This window comes from Nicotiana attenuata, unplaced genomic scaffold (assembly GCF_001879085.1).
Source record: "Nicotiana attenuata strain UT unplaced genomic scaffold, NIATTr2, whole genome shotgun sequence".
Classification (NCBI taxonomy): domain Eukaryota; kingdom Viridiplantae; phylum Streptophyta; class Magnoliopsida; order Solanales; family Solanaceae; genus Nicotiana; species Nicotiana attenuata.
In genome coordinates this window covers 116,814-135,770 of record NW_017672499.1, presented here as the reverse complement: position 1 = coordinate 135,770, position 18,957 = coordinate 116,814, and the positions used below count along the sequence as shown (strand labels likewise).

Below are 18,957 nucleotides of genomic sequence, written 5' to 3'. Positions count from 1 at the left end.
CTTATGGGTTCGGTCACAATTCAATAAAATTCTCATTTCCCCGCAATTGGAAACTGGGGCAGAATTTTGAGAAGGACCCTCAGAATTCCGAAGCAACTTCAGTCGATCATTGCAAGCAGCCATCAGAAACAGCAACCCACTAAACTGGGGCAGAATTTTGAGGGCGACCCTCAAAATTCCATAGCAAGAAAGGTCTCAAGGTTTTGATCCACGTCACTGTCACGCCCCAAAAATCGAGGGGCGCGACCGGCGCTCGACCGGGTAGCCCCAGTCAAGCGAACCTGGGTGCCTTTCCTATCCCACACGTTAGCCAGTGATTTCAATACTCATTATTCAAGTGAAACATCCATTTATGATTAAACACATTCTTACGAGTCATAGTAACATACATGCTCACTTTACGTGATCTACAAGTTATACTGCCCAAAATACATAAGTACGTAACCCACGTTTTGCTGTCTACGGAGCCTCTAAGGATACAAAAGAGAGTTACAATACTTGCTGGTAACAAGGCTCCGGCTATACCTTACACAAATACCAAAATAAGACTCCGGGAGGAAAAGCGGCATGAGCCACGCAGGGCCCCGAGAGGAAAGGGGCTCACCAATACAGCTGACGGAAAATAGAGGTGGTGCTACTATCGGTGGACTGGAGTACCTGCTATAGAACCACCTACAATCATAACAAGAATGTAGCGCCCCCGGCAAAAGGGACGTCAGTACATTTGAATTGTACTGGTATGTATGAACAAACTTTATCCCAAGTACAATCAAACAAAACACAGTTAAGAAGACAATAATAAAATCAACAAGCATTGCACGTAGGAAGAAACAACCAAAATCAAAAGTTCCACAATCTCTCCTTTTCCCTTTCCAACATTTCCATATTCAAGAGTTCCATATATTTTCATTTCAATAGTGATAATAGTCACTTTTCCACACTTATTACCTCGGCCACCCTTATCACCTCAACCCACACCTTATTACTTCGTGTTGCGGCGCGCAACCCGACCCCGCCTGACAATCACATTTTGTAATCACAACCACAACAATACATCACAAGAATCATCATTTCAAGGAAACACAAGTTCATATCAACAATTCATACATTTGGGCCCAAGGCACCGTAACTGTCACCAAACAGCGATTCATGTACAAGGTGTTGTCGTAATCGTTTAACATATTTACGTCATTTAACAATAGCCTCTTTCATTACTTACCATGCAGGGTTTTTAGCCATTATACACATTCCCATATTTGGACACATTAACATTCTTTCATTCGTTAACACATACTTCCACGTCGGTATCCTCAAGTATTTACAAACTTTACACATAATAAGGTAGGCACATCAAATCACTTCTCACAATCGCATATAACATTGTGGTATGGAAATCAACTAAGACAATCAATAAACATATCTTCATACAAGGTACACATACCGCATGCTCGTCACAACAAGGGGATTCTACAGGAGTTAAAGTTAGCCATACATACCTCGTTTAAGCTTTCCATAAGTTACTACGACGTTTCAAAAATTCTAGAAATCCCAATCTACTTGAGACATAACAAAATAGAACACAAATTAGGAAGGTATTCATGGTTTCAACTCATTTGAGCATTTTATCGAACACTAGTTGAGCATCTTGATTTTTAATCTCTTTTACAAGACTTTCTTCATTCCCCAACCCCATCTTTATTTATTTATATACATCAATCTTCCCACAAGCCTAATTTGTACATTCATGTATACATAATACTATTACCCCAAGAATCATACCTCAATAACCCATCTCACAATCTCTACAATACCAACACAACCTAGGTTAGGCACCTAGGGCTTCCAATCACTATCCCATGAGTTACAATACTTAATCCATACTCATATTTCCATAATAACTCCATATATGTAAGTCTAAGGTGTAGGATTTACCTTTTTGGAAGAAATCTTGCGAAACGCTTCTTTGGGTTCTTGAAGGAATTTCTTGAAAAAAAAATCTAAGTGTTTATGTGAAAATTTCATCAATATTAGTGTATAAATGATGGAATTTCACACCAAGATCATAAGGATTACTTACCTTGAAGATGGGAGGGGTTGGAGGTCTTGGTAGGATGAAGAAATCTTGCCAAATTCGAGCTTGAATGACAAAAATGAAGGAAAGGTAATACCCCCTTCGGTTTTTACACTGACCAGGGGTATTTTAGACATTTCACAGGTTCCCCCGCGGTCCGCGGCGTTCCACTGCGGTCCACCGCGCGGTCCACCCCGCGGCCGCGCGCCTGGGCGTGCTGGTGACGCATGTCCGGTAAAATGGTCATAACTTTCTGTATACACCTCCAAATGACAAACGGTTTGATGCGTCGGAAACTAGACTCAAAGAGCTTTAATTTGATAGGTTGTGAATCCCAAAGCTCCTCATATACACGAAGATATGCTCGTCCAAAGTGAGGACTTGTGCAAACTTATTTGAAATCTTAGCCTATTATGAAATTTTCCAACTTGGCTTAGACTTAGGCTTCCCTTTGGACCTCACATCACTTATTTCATGACTCATACACTTATTCACCACATCCAATTCATCCACATCATATTTAAAGCACATACCCCAAAATCCTATATCGCCTAGCAAAATTTTTCGGGGCCTTACACTACCCTTTGGGAATGCAGTGACAAAACTGCTCCAGATTCCCACGTGTTTCGTGGAAACAGGAGCGGGGCCCTGGGGAATCTCCGACAACGTTCCCCCGAGCTCACAACTCATCCTCGGCTACAAAATACAAAAGGGCTCCGAAGGTCCGGTGCCCAGTGCTCCGAAGCAAAAAGAACTACCGAAATAAAGGCTCCCTATTCTATTAACAAAACAGTTGCACATCTTTGCAATATTCGGAAGGGAGAACATATGAAACAAAAAAAAGATAAAAAAGGGGCTCGGAGACTACTCCTGGCCGCTATACTCTTCGCCCTCGTCGGGAATAATTTGACGCTCCAGTTCCTCCTCCGTCTCATGGGCCTTGTTCGGATTAGCAGATAGCTCGAAGCCCCGGGCCATGAGTTCTTCCAGAACCTCCCTTTTTCCTTTCGCCTTGGCATGATCAACAGCATGGACCAGTTTCTGCTCGGCTGCCAGGGAAATGTCACGGGCCATCGCATGCGCCGTGGCCGCGTCTGCCTTGTAAGCATCAGCATCTCGCTCCAAACCAAGCTTGGCCTCGATCAAAGCATCGATCTCCTTACGGGCGTCCGAAAGGAGGCTCAATGACGTCGATAACTCCCCAGCTGCACTTTTATTCCGCTCCCTCAACTCGGAAACCTCCGTCTCCAACTCGGCGATCCTCGAGTTTCCCTGGTCAACCTTCATTACAAAGCAAGGCGGCAAAAGTGTGAACATTAAACACTCATATGGATGCCGAGCGGAGGAGCAGATAAGAAAGAAAGAAGAAGAATACCTGTGCAGTAAGAGCGGTCTTCTCCCGGAGTGCCGCCTCTAAAGTAGCTCGAACTCTTTCACCTCCTCTCCTCCCCGGATACCTCAAGTCTCAGAATCTTGCAGTCTCGAAGCAATGGCATCACGCTCTTTCTCGTAATGTGCGGCTTCCTCATAGAGCTGTGATATGACATGATCGTATATCTCTTTGCACTACAGCACAATAAGAAAATTGAGAAAAGCGATGAATAACGCCCAAGAGAGAAGGGAAACGCTCAAAGAAAAATTTTCACCTGCCACAGGGATTTCTCCGCTGCATCAAGAGCATCAGTGACGTCAAGATCAACCCCGTTAGGTACGTCATCGAGGATGTTGGCAAAAGTGCCTTCCTCTCCGAAGGAAGTTTCAGCCGTGGCACCAACCATCCTCCAGGCGTCTCTCAATTCTCCCGACGAAACTGAATAGTTTTGGATGAAGTCGTTCGGGTCATCAACCCCGTCGAATAGCGGCCCACGACCCGGGAAGACCCCGAACTCCGTCCCATCTGAGCCCATAGCCCTACTGGCAGAAGCTTCTCCAAATCTGGCCGAGCGATTCGAAACCACATCAGCGTCCTCGCCAGCAACCTTCGGCTCCTTAGCCTTGCTGGCCATAACCGTCACGGACTCAGCAGCCTCCGTCCGGGGTACTTGCAAACCCCCCTCGCTGGTCCTCGACCTCCTTCTCAGCGGACTGCCATCGTCATCTTCTTCCCCGCTTGCACCGGGATTCGGGTCAGAGCTTGGGACAGCGGCCTCGTCGGGTTGAGCAGCAGCCGCTCTTGTTTTCCTTTTCCTGCCCGTGCTGACTCCCAAGGCCTCCTTTTCGCCACCAGAGGGTGGCCTCATCAGCGTCTTTTCCCCAAGGCCTGCATCAATACGATGAGTGAAGCACAAAGGGAATACAAAATACAAGGTACATACAGGAAAGAAACCCCACCATGGTTCTTGGCCACCCAACGCCTATCGGCCACGAGGTCCCAGGATCGGAGATGATATGGAAACTCTCTGTCCAAGCGCTTTATCCACCTCGCCAAGACTGGAACCTCCTCAGGTTGCCAAGGAGAAGCTGGAGAAAGTCGCCGAAAGGTTATCACATCACTCGAAAGAAAAGTGAGGAGCGATTAAAGAGAAGATATACTTACGCTAAAAGTTCCATCGTTCGGGAAAAGGCATCCATTGGACCGGGATGCTGTCCGAGGTGCGCACCCAAACGAACCTGCTCATCCACCCCCGGTCCTTCCCCTCATCGACGCTTGAAAAGAGAGGTTTCTTGGACCGTTGCCGAAGCTTGATCAAGCCTCGGTACAGCCGAGGGCGGTATAGTCCAATCAGATGATTGAGAGTGAGAACCTCACCCACAATCTCCTCAGTAAAATGCCTAAGCATCAGCATAATCCTCCAAAAGGATGGTGAGATCTGGCCAAGGGTCACTCGATACCGAGTACAGAAGTCAAGGATCGCCGGGTTGATGCCTAAGGGAGGAGATTTCACGGATTCGTCGGGACCCAAGGTGAACGGGTATGTGTATACACAAAGAAAACCTTCCTTGAAACTGGTAATATCTTCGCCGGAGGTAGGAATTTCGACTGTCGCTGTCTCATTCCATCGGCAGTCACTCTTCACTCTTTCGACATTAGTCACGACACTAATATATTGAGATACGTGCTCGCATCGGCCCGGCTTGGATGCGGGAGCCTCGACACTGAAATCCTTCCACGTATCGAACTCGGAAGGGATCCACTGCTCTAGAGGAGGGGCCGGCCTATCAACCCCCCTGGCCAACTTGGACGATGATGCAGTATCGTTCCGACGGGGTATCGTCCTGGAAGTCCTAGCCATAAATGATGAGGGAACTCTTCCGAAAAGAAAAATAGAGAAGGATGAAAATATATCGAATAAATTAAGATTCCGGTTCACAAGCCTAGAGGAAGGGAAAAGATGAGCCGCATCTGATGATCCGATCGTTTTATAGGATCCAATTGGGGAAGCGGAAGGGACGAGCCTGCAATGGTTCGAAAACTCCTCGATCGTCGTGTATAACGGTGGCTCCGTGCGGTTTCCGAGGCTATGGCATTTAATGCTCTTACATGAATGACATCATGGCAAATATGACCTCGAGGCTGCGAGGATACGATTCAGTATCGTTTCCCATCACTTCGTCATGAGAAACGCGGAGACTATTTGTACACAGTAAAAATCAGAAGACTTGATTTTCGCTATCAAGATAATTCGAGAAGCCTCCCTCGAGACCCCGAGGATGGAAGGCTGTGATCGAGTTTCGGCCTCCGGGCTCGTCGAGGTCCGAATCAAAGGAAGCAGGGTTCAAGGTCAGTGGTAAGAGAAGATGACTCTGGAGCGCATGGCTACACCTGATAGGGCCGGTCTATCTGTAACCTACTGAGATGACGAGCGATAGGTCGTCCCATCTTTCTACTCTTGTAAATAATATATGCATATTTTATTGAGTCCCCTCGCCTATATAAGGGGGACTCACCCCATCTTGTAAAGGACTGATGTTGCTCCACTTCTCCAATAAGCAATAATCTCTCTCTCTCTCTCTCTCTCTCTCTCTCTCTCTCTCTCTCTCTCTCTCTCTCTCTCTCTCTCTCTCTCTCTTTCTTCTAAATTATCAGTGTTCTTCGACCCTGAGGTCGCCCTAACATTTTATTGTTCTTCGTCATTTAGCTCAAGATTGACGATATAAAGCCTTATACGCATATACTTATCTGTTATCCCCTTCTCGATTACCCTCGATAAGGTTATCTTCGATAGGCCCGAGGTAGGCTCAAGGCCTGGCCCCGAGGTATCCACTGGCTTGTCCTAAGCCCGGGAACGTCCCTTAATAGTTCGATTATCGTTTTTGGCTAGCTCGATCTTTACTGTTTTTACTCCACATTTAGCACTAACCACCCTTTCAAACTAGCTCGGGAATAGATCACATATTTTTAGAGTCCCATTTACAAATTTAATTGTTGTTACCATTTTCACGGTAAACAGTATGTGTTCACAAAGTGAAGCCTAGAGATTGGCTAAAAGCTGGAGGAAAGAGAAGAAAAGAGTCGCATAGGCGCACATACAAAGTTAGAGTCGTAAAGGCTGCATGATAGTAGATAGAAACAGTTACGAGATTAGAAGGATTACTACTACAAATCCTGGTGTGAGAAAGAGTCTTAAAGGGGGGAATGCCCTGGCCTTTGGGATTCATTCACAAAACAGTTGCCTAAATGGCAAGAAGAGTATTAAAGTATTCGCAAGAGCTATGGGTTAAGAGAATGATAAGTGCATCAGTCAACATTTGAGGACGAATGTTCCAAAGGGGGGATGATGTTACACTGCATGTTTTCGTACGTAAAAGTATGCCATAAGCAAATTGGTGAAAGCTCAGAAATGAGATATTACATCCCGCATTTTTTGTACGTTAAAGTTTCATTGTAAGTTAATCGACGTAAATTCGGGAATGAGATTATTTTAAGATTATAAGCATTTTATGCTATTCAAACAAGTAATAAGTAAATTTGTGAAGGTGAGAAGGTGAGAAGGTAAGCAAATCGAAGAAAAAGAATTTCGTCGAAGTATGGCATTTTGGGATAAAATACGGCCCGAGCTAAAATACTCGGTATTTATGGACTAGTACCATACAAGGTACCCCATGGCCATGATAGTAAGGTGTATAAGGTGTGTTAGAAATGAGTAGTATTTTAAGTAATTTGAGATAATTCTCAATTATGTGGATATTTGATTATAAATTGTGGATTTTTGGTGGAAGATTAACCATGTAATTAAGGAATAAGTGGATAATTTTTTGGATAAGCCTTATAAAAAAATAACGTGGCAGCCTAGGCTTGATGGAGGTGTGACTCTTAAAAACATAAGAATAAGGTGGCATTAAGATGGCTTAGTCATTAGAAAAGTGGGGCCCACACCCTTGTATAAGAAATATTAAATTTAAGAGACTTAAACTTCAAAGTCATATAACTAACATTATGGTTCACATCCAAATTCACTTTTCATCTATCACTTAAGAGTCTTGTGACTCTTAAGGAGCTTCATTAGGTTATTTTGAGCCATTTCATATGCATCTGCATATATCCAACAATGCAAGACTTCAATAATTCAAATCAAAGTGAGGATTTGCAATTATAACGGAGTACAGCGCAATCTTTCTTAAGAATATCATACGGATTTTTTCCTACTCCGATCTTGCCGTTACGTGTTGTCACAATTAACGTGTGTGGAAGGGATTTCCAAGAAAATCGACTCAGGTATGTTAAGGCTATCCCTTCTTTCTTTTGGCATGATCCATACGATACAAATGAAACGTGAAAATGCACAATTTCCATACATGAGTATATTCACAGAAATATTAGAGATGCTTATGTTCTTGATTCCCCACGTGTCATATTTTTCTATCATCTATTCATGGGTCTCAAAAAGAATATGTAAGTTGGAAAAGTTTACTTCATGATATTATTCAAAGGCATAATGGTCTTATGACATTCCGAAAGATTTTATTAACGTGCTTCTCATGCATTGCATTCATGTACATTGACCCATGACCAGATGACGTTACATACGCGTATATATGTATATTATATGTATATGGGATATGGGAAAAGGTTATGGCGTTATATACACACCACCACCTGATCAGCTGGTATACGTTGATGATTTGCCTATAGTGGCCGAGATGATGTGATGGGATGTCCTCAGAGGCTTGATGATGTTGTGAACGCATATACCCATGCATGGTATGACTTTTATACGCATATGCATGACATTTTAAATATTAAAAGATTCATAAGGTTGTGCAGACTTACATATCAAGTCTTTTACGCCACGTTTCTCTCATGTCTATATATTACAAATTTTCATTCCTTACATATTCGGTACATTAGTTGTACTGACGTATCTTTTGCCTGGGGACGCTGCGTTTCATCCCCGCAGGTCCCGATAGACAGGTCGAGAGCCCTCCAAGTAGGCTATCAGCTCAGCGGAAGATGTTGGTGCGCTCCATTTGCTTCGGAGTTGCTTGTTTGGTTAGTATGATTTAGACATGTATTGTTTGGTATGACGGGATTCTGTCCCGACCTTTATGAAAATTATGTATTCTTAGAGGCTTGTAGACATATGTCATGTACGTAAAAGATTTTATGGCCTTGTCGGTCTATGTTCAGTATACGAGTGGTTATTTTGGTCTTATAGGCTCGTATGTCTTATGTATAAGTTGGTATCACATGCTGTATTCTGCTTATCTCATGGCAGTCTTCCGACTCGGTTATCTATGATAGTGTGACATGAAAAGATACGTTATGTTGGTACTCGGTTGAGTAAGGTACCGGGTGCTCGTCGCGGCCCATCGGTTTGGGTCGTGACACGTAATTCGAAACATAAAACGATCAGCTTATTCATAATTCCCGAAAATAGTTCTGCTTTTCAAGTATATCAGTGAAAACCCAAATCCTTTACCGAAATCGTCGAAAAAAAATATGAGATAGTTTGAAAACTGTGAGTTTTCCCAAAAGTCCTTTCAATAGTAAATATGATGTTACATTTTCTCTCCAGATAGCTAGTGTAAAATACCTCTCGATTCCCATTATCAATATATGAGAGAAGTCATGAATGATGTGATACCTTACAACATGAGAAAAATGCATCTCTATGCCTGTATGTCATGTGCATGCCAAATGTGATGCGACTCAGTGTTAAACCATATGCATACTCTCAAAGTACCAATTCACTCGGTCCTCCCAGTCACTCAGTCCTCACAACCACTCAGTCCTCACAATCACTCAATCCTCCCAATCACTCGGCACTCGCACTCAGTAGGTACGTGCGCTCACTTGGGGTGTGTGCAGACTCCTGAGGGGCTCCTACAGCCCAAGCGCTATATCAAGTCAATCATGGCATAAATCAATGAAACATGCTGCGCGTGCAGCCCGATCCTATAAATATCCTCACAATCAGGCCCTCGGCCTCACTCAGTCATCAATCTTTCCAGTCTCTTGGGCTCTCAATGTCATGAAATATCAGCCCAAAAATAATGATATGATGCATCAAGAAACAGTAACAGAGACTGAGATATGATATGCTTATGAATGCGTATGACTGAGTGTGTAATGCAATGAAAGTAGATAGCTCAACAGCAGAAATGACCTTAGTGGGTCCCAACAGGATAAGCATGTAGCCTAGACATGGATTCTAGCATGGATCACGGCTCAATAGCTCAAGTACATAGAAATCTCATGGTTACAGGTAAGATCAGGTAACTACACAGTACCACAGAAATAATGGAGTCACAATTCACACGATGCACGCCCACACGTCCATCACCTAGCATGTGTGTCACCTCAATACCAGTCACATAACACGTAATTCGGGGTTTCATACCCTCAGCACTAAGTTTAGAAGTGTTACTTACCTCGAACAAGCCAATTCCAATACTGGGCAAGCCAAGTGATGCTCCAAAAATACCATCACGCGTGTACCGACCTCTGAACGGTTCAAAAATAGCCAAAAAAAACTAAAATACATCAAATAAAGCCCAAGGAACAATTCCAAATGATAAAGATCAAATCCTTAATCAAGACCCAAAATCGGCCAAAAGTCACACTTGGGCCCGCGCCTCGGAACCCGACAAAACTCATAAAATCCAATAACCTATTCAATTACGAGTCCAACCATACTAGTTTCACTCATTTCCGACTCCAAATCGATGTTCAAAACTCAAAAATTCATATTATGAAACTTTAGTCCAAACCCCACAATTTTCTCTTTAAAATTCGTAATCCAATTACCAAAAACAAAGATAGATTCGCGAAATATAACCAAAACCGAGTAGAGAAAACTTACCCCAATTCATATAGTGAAAACTGCTTCAAGAATCGCCTCAATCCGAGCTCCATAGCTCCGAAAGTGTAAAAATGGTCGAAACCCTCGAAATAGAGTACTTTATACTTCTGCCCAGGCATCATCGCATCTTCAACACACTTGGCCGCTTCTACGGCGTCGCTTCTGCGACAAACGTTCCGCTTTTGTGGAGAAGCATTATAGAAATGGACCACACACCTGCGGAAAAACATCCGCTTGCGACATCGCAGGTGCGACACAAGGACTCACATCTGCGCCAAAGCCCACTCCTACGCTCAAATCTCGCATCTGCGCGCACGCAGGTGCGTTACAAAAATCTGCTTCTGTGGTCTTCCTCACCCAACTCTCACCTCGCATCTGCAATGACACTGCCGCTTTTGTGGCTCCGCACCTGCGCCCATGGTTCCGCAGATGCGGTTACACCAGAACCTCTGCCACCAGCCTTAGCCAAAATTTCCAAAATGATCTGAACCTCGTCCGAAACTCACCCGAGCCACTAGGGACCTCGTCCAAATATACCAAAAAGTCCCATAACATAACTCGGACCTACTCGAGGCGTCAAAACACACATAACAACATCGAAACGATGAATCACACCTCTATTCAAAATCAATGAACTTTGTAACTTCAAACTTCCACAACCGATGCCGAAACCTATCAAATCATGTCCGATTGACCTCAAATTTTGCACACAAGTTACATTGGACATTATGGACCTTCTCCAACTTCCGGAGTTGGAATCTGAACCCGATATCAAAAAGTCCACTACCGGTCAAACTTTCTAAAATTTCAACTTTCACCATTTCAAGCCTAATTCTACTACGGACCTTCAAATCACAATCCGGACGCGCTCCTAAGTCCAAAATCACCCAACAGAGCTAACGTAACCATCAAAACTCCAATCCGAGGTCAAATACTAAAAAGTCAAACTTGGTCAACTCTTCCAATTTAAAGCTTCCTAGCTGAGAACCATTCTTCTAAATTAATTTCGAGTAACCTGAAAAAACAAAACCGACGATTCACATAAGTCATAATACATGATACGGAGTTACTCATGCCCGTAAACTACCGAGCGAAGTGCAAATGCTTAAAATGGCAGTTCGGGTCGTTACACCAAGGGGCTTGGATGAGTTTCGAAGGTGATTCAGAAGGTTTTTGATTGGTGGTGTGTTAGTTGCTGCTTCAAATCTTCAAGTCTCGCAATTGTGATGACATGTTCGCAATTGCGAGTCCCGCTTTTGCGAAATCGGACTCGCAAATGCGACATTTGGATAGGGGACTGTTATCTTTGTAAATGCAAAGTCTGTGTCGCAAATGGGAGGTGGGTGGTCCACTTTTGCGATGGGTAGGCCGCAAATGCGAGTAGAAGCTAGGCTGGACAGTTTCCGCAAATGCGACCTCTATCTCGCTTTTGTGATTTGGGCTTCATCGCAAATGCGATATTTTATGTTGCAAATGCGACACCTGGGAACTGTTGGATAGTTTGCTCTAGCGGACAATTGTTCGCATGTGCGGGCGTCGCATTTGCGAACCCTCGAACCTGAGTTCGCAAATACGACACCTGCAGCTGGGTAACAGAGGGGAAAAACGGGACTTAGCTTATTTTACACAATTTCTCAATCCTAAACACTCTGGAAGCGATTTTTCAAGAATTTCTTCTTCCCAAATTCATTGGTAAGCAACTTTAATCCATTTTCTTTCAATTCCCCATTACTTTTCTTGAGTTTTTAACATCAAATCTAGGATTTCCATGATAGAAATAAGGAATTTGGGTAGAATTTGAGGGTTTTGTAAAATTGAGATTTAGACCTCAAATTGAGGTCATATTTTGAAACAAATCACATAACCGGGCTCGGGGATGAATGGGTAATCGCATTTTGGTCCGAATCTCGAATTTGACCAAGCAGGCTCGAGGTTAACTTTTGTTGATTTTTTCAAATTCATCAAAGATTGAACCTTTTTCCTTTTGAGTAGTTTCTAAAGCTTATTTTAAATTGTTTGATCGATAATTCATTAGATTTAGTTGGTTTGGAGGCTTGTTCAAAAGGCAAGGTTGTGGTTGGTTGATTGACTTGGTTGCAGAGTGAGGTAAATTATGTCTAACCTTGAATTGAGGGAATTAGGACTTGTTGAACTATTTTCTATGTGAATTATATGGGGAAACGGCGCATATGCAAGGTGACGAGTGTACATATGCTGTAATGGGATTTAACATGCGGGATTGGGCTGTTTATTTCTGTGTCATCATTTATTCCATGTTATCTCTTGTTATATGTTCTAATTGTTAGACGTTGTTACTTGACATTTATTTGTTAGTTGTTAATTGCTTGATTTGTTCATTTCTCACTCAATATCTACTTACCTGCTACATATTCCTACTTTTCCTAATTGTATATTCCCATGTCACCTGTTTTACTTGATTTTTTTCTTATATTACTTGATGCACTCCATTATATTTTTTTCGATTATGTGGGCCATTAGCTACTTTGGTATTAATGCTTTGCCAATGTTTGAGGATTTTGATGTATTGACTAATCTTCGTTTGTACTGATAGATCCATATCGTTCCGCTCGTTCCATTTCGATGTTGTGATGATATTTCGTGAATAGTGGTGTTGAGTTATTTAAGTTGATAAATTGATATTGGGGGATCGGGTTGCACGCCACAACGGCGCTGAAATGATTTGATATTGGGGGATCGAGTTGCATACCGCAACGGAACAGGAAATGATATGATATGATATTTGAAATGAGTTGTACGTTGAGAAAGATATTGTGTTAAAAATTTGTATTAGATTGCACGCCACAACGGATTTGATGTGTTGTAGTTGTGTTGTGGCCGTAGAGTTTATTCTTGATATTGTGATACGAGGTTTGAGATTCTGTTATTCTGAGGCCCTCTGGCAGTTGACCTTCGTGTCCGGTTATATGAGTTTAGTTCTTTATTTCTATTCCTATTTTCTGTTATTATTATTTTGCACAAATTCATTGTGAGTGACTTGCCATAGCCTCGTCACTACTTTGTCGAGGTTAGACTCGGCACATACAGAATACATGGGGTCGGTTGTACTCATGCTACACTTTTGCACTTCGTATGCAGACATCAATGTTGTTCCTAGCGGCACGTAGCGGAGACTGCTCGGATTTGACAGCTACATGAGACTTGAGGTAGAGTTGCTGGCGTTCGCAGTCCCTGAAGTTCTCTTCTATCATGATTTACTGTTATTCCAATTTCAGACAGTATTATGTTTTACTTCAGATCATGTTTGTAGTATTCTAGACACTTATGTACTTTTGACTCCGGATTTCTGGGAGTAGTTTGGTACCGTGTTATTTATATTAATACAATGTTCATTTATGAGTTTATTAATTGTCAATTATCATCACCTTGTAAAAAATTGCTAAAAGTGGTTAATTAATTATGTAACGTCGGCTTGCCAAGCAAGTACATGTTAGGCGCCATTACGATCTCGAGGTTGAGAATTCCGGATTGTGACAGAATCCCAAAAAAGCCTTTAAAACATACTACTATAAATAACCTCGGGACTTTGGCAGACCACTTTGTCAAGGATGTGATATTTCGTTTGAACTCCATCCTCAGTCTTTCCCAAACCACTACTATAATTAATAATGTTTGCAAAAACTAAATGATAGGATGCTAAACCCAAACAGTTTTTTGGTCAATGACATTCTTCGTATTTTAAGTTCAGTGTGATCATTAATAAATTTAGACTAGATTTAGTTAATCTAAACTGCTTTATCCTTGTGCTTGTACGTGGTAAACTAATCTCTTTAATGATCCTCAAGAAATACATGATTGTGGGAAAGAAAATTTTATTCTTCCAAGGCTTGGATTCTTGAAATTCTTTTTGGCTCTACAGATGGAACTGAAAAGTCTGTAGATAGGAACTCATTGAATACCAATGTCATATATAAGGATCTTGTATCCACCTAGCAATATAGAGACAAGATTTCATATTTTCCTGCTTTTTTCAACAATGTCATCAGAGATTACACTTGACGACCTTCATTTGTTCCACAAAATTGATAGAGAAGTCTTCACTCGGCTAGTCGTGTGCCTGTCTCGCGATCCAGGAGAGTCCCTTTTGATCATGGCTATGTGGCTATGGTTAGAAGATGTACATTTTCCAAGCATAATAGAGAAAATGGTGAAGTTACCTGATGAAATTGCGAATAATTTGGCTGAAGAAGGTGCTACATGCTTAAAATGGCTCGAATCGAAGGTACCCCCGGGGCCTAATGATGCAGGGGACATGCCTTTTACTGCTATAATATTGAAGAGAACAGTTTCATTCACAACATTTTACCAACAGAGGTTTACTATGATAAGTGGAATCAAGACATTCTTGAACAAGGTCTGTGCTATTATATTTGCTGACATCTTGCAACATATTTTTCCTGGACAACATATCATTCCGATCCCTGGATTTCCTCATCCAACATTTGGTGCAATAACAGTGGTGCCAAGATCCCTAGATTCAATTATTCAAAGCAGAGGATTATGGGGTTGGTCGTTAAAGATTGATGCACCAGTTGACGATAGGACTATGTTTTTAACATTTTCAAGGGGATTTCCTGTTACTGAAGCAGAAGTGAGGGAACTCTTTAATTCTTACTATGGGATTGATTGCGTTGAGCACGTTCATATGGTGCCATCGGCTTCTTCATCATATCATTCTCTGTATGCTCGAATGGTAGTGCGTGATGTTTCAATCATTGATCGGATATTGAGCAGAGGTTCCATTGCTAAGTTTAGGATAAATGGTAAACATGTTTGGGCACGAAAGTATGAACGTAGAGATCACCTTGATAAATTTTATTAGAAGTCATTACTACGGTCAACGAATATGATGCAAAACTACAGATTAAAAATATTGTATCACTATCTATAGAACTACTCTATACTTTGTGATAGTGTTTCAAAAATTAAAATTTTCTACTCCCATCATTTTCCAGTTACTGATGGCACTTGTTTCTTCATATTTACTGCATGGTACAACATATTGACGTTTCTTATTTTTTTTCCAAAAAATATCCTTAATGTTTCATTAGTTGATTGTTAATTAAGTGAGATGTGTAAGAGGAGATAAATGATATTTTAGAAAAAATCTTAAAATAGATGTATTTTTTTAAAGAGTGTCAAAAAAACTTAAAATACAAATATAATAGACCGGAGGTAGTATTTAACTATTCTAATGAAAGTTTAGGACTTGTTTCTATTTTTAAATGTTTTTGTGTAGACATTCCTGCAATTCTTGAAAAAGAAGTCTGTTATTAGCCTTCTGGTTTCATCGGAGGAATTATTAATGAATTATTGTCAAAGCAGAGGAAGAGTCTGAGGTTGACTCCTAGAAGAAAGATACACTCTTTTAAAATCCGTAAGAAGCTTGTCACTTTATTGATCATCCTAGCAGAATTAAAAATTTATACAAATTTTTAAAAAAATTGTTAATTTCCTCAACATCATAACTTGATGACGATGAGATCGACAGTCTTTAAGTTGTCAAAGAACTCTGAAGTAGGGATTATTCTTAGGCAAATTTCAAAAAAAAAATTGTATATTTATATTTTTTTAAAATTTGTTAATTTCCTCAACAGCATAACTTGATGATGATGAGATCTATACTTATATTTTACGGGACAGTATTTATTTTGAGCACAAAATTTAAGAAATAAATAAAAACTAAATGAGTTCTTACATATTTCAAATAAGAAAAAGGTTGATAGTCAAAACATTTGTTAATTAGGAAAATATCTGAATGACTATTTTGTTCAATGTATACAATTCATTTTTAAAAGATAAAAGACGAACGATTTTTCACTAAGGTCCTCCATGCTTTTAATATTAGTGAGTATTAAACTTTAAAATAACATAATATCACTCTTATATTTAATCTTGTATTTGAAAAAGTATAAGTTCATGATAATTATTGATCTTATTTAACTAACTCAATAAAAAAAACATCTGTAACATTTTTTAAGTAAAATTTCTAATTTGATGAACTCCAAAGATCAATAGAACTAAAATGAAAGGAGGAAGAGATAAAGTGTGACAGGATATCACACTTTAACTGAAAAACCTACAATCAGATATTTTGGTATTTGATGTCATGGTACTATTACACCACAGTATACTAACAACAATAACATACCCGTATAATCTCACAAGTGGAGTTTGAGGAGGGTAGTGTGTACGCAGACCTTACCCTTACCTGGCTATTACACCACAGTATAATATTTCTGTTGATACCCAATTTTTCCCTCATATTATAAATATATATACATATACTTTCAAAATAGTGAATGTGCATCATCATTTGATTTATAAGCATACACAAATATTTTTTATAATTTTTTGTAATTATTAAAGGCTTTAAATCAATTTATTTCTGCATTTTATTATATATAAATACCCAATAATTATCCTCTAAATTATGTTATGATTATTTGATCATCTTAACTTATCATTTATACCAACATAATATTTAAATATTTTTCAGTGTATTTTTATAATTACATTTGTATTTTTAAGGCTAAATTACACATTTTGCAATAATAGCCCATATGCATATATAATTACATTATTTATGCATAAAATGACTTTTTATAAGGTTAAGTAACTATTTTTAATCATTTTTATGCACAAATGATATTTTTGTTATTTATTTACTACGTTTATAAATTATTTATTTGTTAAAATTGGGTATTTAAAATCTGACCCTAAATTCATCCTAATTTCGGACCTAAACTACCTCAACCCCAGCCCAATAATACCTGAGCCCAAACCAAATAACCTATCAGCCCAACCAATTAACTAACTCGACCCAAAACCCCTGACTAATCGTGGCCGTTGATCTCTAAGATCAACGGCTCATATTACTCCTCCCCTTTTAATTAACCAAACCTTACCCTAACCCTAACCATTCCCCGTCTCCCGCCACCTTCGAATGCTCTCAAACCTCTCTCACCTCTCTGACTAAACCCTAGCCGTCTCCCCCAATTTTCTCTCCTAATCCCACTGGACATGGGATTACTTAGTTGTTTCTTGCCATATTCTACTTCCCTAGGTACTGGAACCTTCTATATACCACTTGCCTAAACATGGCAAGCGGATCTCTTCAATTTCGATCCAAAACTGGTTCAGTTCCTTGACCTTTTTTCGTCTGAGTTCGTTCTTGTTCTTTTATGGTATGAATCTCTATGAATCTCTGTGTACCTTTGTGATTTTTACTTATCCTAAAAATTAGGGTCTCAAATCTCTTTTAGATCTAACCAAATATGGTTCGATTCTGTGATTTTAAATGTTATTTCGCCTATATGCATCCTATTATGTGTAAAATTTGTTCTTTTCTGCTGATTTTTTACTTACCCTTAAATTAGGGTTTCAGATTCTTTTAAATCGAACCAAATTTGGTTCGATTCCTGCTATGTTCATCTTATTCTATGCAGCATGTGATTTTTTGCCTTTTATTTCTGCCGATTTGTGTACTTTACTTAAAATTAGGATTTTAAATTTTTCTTCTTTTCCTTACTGATTTTTAGTGCTTTCCTTTTCTAGTGTTTGACTGATGATTTCCATGTTTATGTGTTCGATTCCTACACTATATAAACCCCTCCCCATCTTCCTTTGAAACAGTTCTGAAATCACTAAGAAAATTACAAAAAAAAAAGGCTTGTGTGCTCTTTTCTCTTTAACAATCTTATTCTGCATTTTGGTTCCTGGCCGGCTGAAAGCCAAGGCCAGAAATTTTGGGATCTTGCTCTTTCGTTGATAACATTGTGGGCTTCTTTTCTTTCTTGTTTTCATTTAACTAGTGAGTTACCAAACCTTTGTCCTTTCACTTATACTTACCTGACAATAGCATGTGTTTTCACTTCTGAAGATTGTTGTTCAAAATATTTCTGGACTGTTCTCGTATGCAATTCTGAACATCTTGCTTCAATTTTAAGCTTTTCCTAATCTAGACGCCATTATATTTGTAGTTTGAGACATGTTTAGACTTGAGTTGATTGCTTTCTTTTTGATTCTGCCTAGCCAATGTAACACTGATAGCCATCTCTTGAATGTTTAAGTTTGCTATTAGCGCTGTTATTTGAACATGCTCTCATATCCCTTTGCTATGGATTAGTTGACTCAGTATGAGTGTATTCATTAAGTAAATAGCAAGTTTGTTTCTGAATTTTGCTGTAATGTAGCCTGTTTTGATCCTGTTTTCGTCATGTCTTGACTTCTCCAGTAATTGCCATAATTAGTTTTCAACATGTTAAGTCATGTTGCAAATTGATATGATCCCTTCTTGTGACACTAGCCTTCTACACTTAGCATAATCTGAACTCTCTTTTTCTCCTTACTATAGCATAATCTGAACTCTCTTTTTCTCCTTACTATAAATCTATTTTGCAACTTGTTTTGTTATGCATTCTGTGTTGAACTTATTTTTCTGAATTTTGTTAAGTCTTTTCTTAAATCTAAGCATGTTCTATTGCCTATCTTATGTGCTCAATTTGATTCTATCCTTCAGTAGTGTCCCTTAACCTCATTCTATTCCTTTACTATCTGGTCCTTTTGAGTTCTTATTCTTAGCCGGCTAAAAGCCAAGGCTAT

General features: G+C 40.0%; 1 protein-coding gene across 1 annotated transcript; it reads left to right on the top strand.

The window, feature by feature from the left end:
* The first annotated feature begins 14,329 nt into the window (after window positions 1–14,329).
* LOC109213445 lies at window positions 14,330–15,175 on the top strand. The gene has a single exon (XM_019377243.1). The coding sequence runs from the start codon at window positions 14,330–14,332 to the stop codon at window positions 15,173–15,175; it is 846 nt and encodes a 281-aa protein (XP_019232788.1).
* The last annotated feature ends 3,782 nt before the right edge of the window (window positions 15,176–18,957 follow it).

Bases quoted from the DNA above. Each gene is read 5' to 3' on its own strand.
- LOC109213445 (XM_019377243.1), top strand. From the start codon at position 14,330: ATGTCATCAGAGATTACACTTGACGACCTTCATTTGTTCCACAAAATT.